Source organism: Limulus polyphemus, unplaced genomic scaffold (assembly GCF_000517525.1).
Source record: "Limulus polyphemus unplaced genomic scaffold, Limulus_polyphemus-2.1.2 Scaffold8130, whole genome shotgun sequence".
NCBI lineage: Eukaryota > Metazoa > Arthropoda > Merostomata > Xiphosura > Limulidae > Limulus > Limulus polyphemus.
This window is the reverse complement of record NW_013673740.1, coordinates 8,115-10,537: the sequence shown is the minus strand read 5'-3', so window position 1 is coordinate 10,537 and position 2,423 is coordinate 8,115. Positions and strand designations below refer to the sequence as shown.

At 32.8% G+C, this 2,423-nt stretch overlaps 1 protein-coding gene across 1 annotated transcript; it reads right to left on the bottom strand.

Annotated features, from left to right (window-relative positions):
* Window positions 1-575: 575 nt before the first annotated feature.
* LOC106475135 (prisilkin-39-like) lies at window positions 576-1,142 on the bottom strand. The gene is made up of 2 exons (XM_022379330.1): window positions 1,102-1,142; window positions 576-860 (listed from the first exon to the last, which is right to left on the bottom strand). Exons 1-2 carry the CDS (start codon window positions 1,111-1,113, stop codon window positions 576-578), a joined length of 297 nt encoding a protein of 98 aa, XP_022235038.1. The 5' UTR covers window positions 1,114-1,142.
* Window positions 1,143-2,423: the final 1,281 nt, after the last annotated feature.

Below are 2,423 nucleotides of genomic sequence, written 5' to 3'. Positions count from 1 at the left end.
GGTTTTGGTTTCATTCACGTCCAACTACATAAACCAACAACAGAATTATGTAAAGGATTTATCTATGTATAACATATACGCTTCTCATATATGTAATGTTCTAATTATTAATACAGCATAACGCGCGCTTACTATGCGGGAGATCGAGGGTTCAATCCTATCTACGTTCAGTTTTTACTGAACAGTGTATAAGTAGTCAAATAATCTTAGTACAAACATAGTACTAAAAATACGAGTTTATCATCTAGTGTTCATTGATTAACAAAAGTTTAAACATGTCTGTAAGTGAAGACGAAATAACTGATATCAGTAGACTGTAAAGCCGTTTTGAAATGTTTCTTTTATTATAATGTAAGTGAAGACGAAATAACTGATATCAGTAGACTGTAAAGCCGTTTTGAAATGTTTATTTTATTATAAAAAAAGAACAATATATTTAGTCTTTATTACATATATTAATCCAACATTTCTTATCTAACAGTTCGTTTCTAAACATGCTATTTAATAAGTAACGTAGTTTCTCTGACATCAACATTTGAAATACAGTTTCTGGCTGCCCTTAAACTATGAACTGTTTACCAGTAGTGACCACCATAATAGCCTCGGTAGGGATATCTGTAACCAAGATAACCTCTGTAAGGATAGCCGTAGTACCCACCGTGAGGATGTCCATAGCCATAACCGCGGTAAGGATAACCGTAGCCATAACCCCGGTAACCATAAGGATAACCACGGTAGCCATAAGGGTACCCTACACGGCCGTGGTATCCTCCATAAGGATATCCATAGTTGTAGGGTGCGTAGCTCAAATAACCAGAGTAGACAACGGCAAGGACAGCGAATAGAGCCAAACAAGCCAGCTGTAAAAATAAATAAAATATTTAGAAGTAAATTTATTAATACATTTCCTCAATAAAGCAATTGTATAAAAGACACATATTGAAAGCAGCTGTAGAGAAATAAATGTAAGAACAGACACGAGAAACAGCATAAACGTTCACATGATTTATGAACATATTACATAATATTTTACAAACGTTAACCCCCTAAATAACTAAGTTTCACGATGTGTATGGAATACATAATACAACATTAACTTACCGCAGTCTTCATTTTAACTTGGGAACTTTCGAGAAAACGTTGAAAAGACAATTTCTTTGCTGTGATGTGTTGGATCATGGCTGTGTTCCTCCGATATTTATATGAGATCCAACACGCGGAACCAATAACGTCTCTACATTGTGACACCATTTTTCATTTATGTTTTACATTCGGCTATTCTAGTTTTCTGTTAAACACGTGATAAGATCTTTATTTTATTTTATTTTTCTCGAATTTCATAACTTGTGATCTGACAAGTTACGTATTCGTCATAGTAAGGTACTTATTATTATTACAGAAGCTGCAATTAAACGTTTAGGTGCAGTACAACGTTTTTATCAGAATAAAAGTTTAATCACCTTAAAATTATATTATTATAACATTTGCAAATGTAAACATTGTATTATATAATATTTATCTCTCACGAGGGGTTTGACGAAAGCTCATTCTAACAAGTTCATTTTAGTTTCACTAAAAACTGCAGTCAGTTGTGATAGAGTTATGTGACAAACTTGGACTTATGTATAGTTAAACCTACCTTCAACGTGTTCATTTTGTTCAGATTAACTCTGTAAACATCATATTTGAATCATTAACTCTTTAACAGATTGCGTTAATTTAAGTTTTAGGTTTTGTCTCATCTCGTCAGTATGAAACTAGTTTTTACGTCGTAGTTTTCACTCAACACTTTAACCTATGACTTTGTTCTAGTTTTGCTACTTGTTCTCTCTCGAACCAAATCAACTCATGACTCGCCATATTTGGCGGCATTTTATGTGTGGTACACGAATATTAATAATTCAAGTTTTAAACAAATTAACACTTAAATACAAATATTACTTTCGTTCTCTGTTTGTTTATCGTGTAACGATATTATCTTGAGTCTCTCAATTTAAATCAATGTAATGATCACTCAACACAAAAATTATTACTTTCGTTCTCTGATTCTTTATCGTGTAACGATCTTATCTTGAGTCTCTTAATTTAAATCAATGTAATGATCACTCAACACAAAAATTATTACTTTCGTTCTCTGTTTGTTTATCGTGTAACGATCTTATCTTGAGTCTCTTAATTTAAATCACTGTAATGATCACTCAACACAAAAATTATTACTTTGTCTACAGTTTTGCTGCTATATTTCGATAATTCAATATTATTATTCATTTGAATCAACTGTGAGGCTCTTGCTTGTTGTTTAACCTGTGCTGTTTATGTATCTCAAATGTTAACAGTGTTCTTTCTTCTTAATTTTCTATGTAACACATGCTTCTGTAGTCCATTATTTCAAGGGCCCGGGCCTGGCCAGGTGGTTAGGGCGC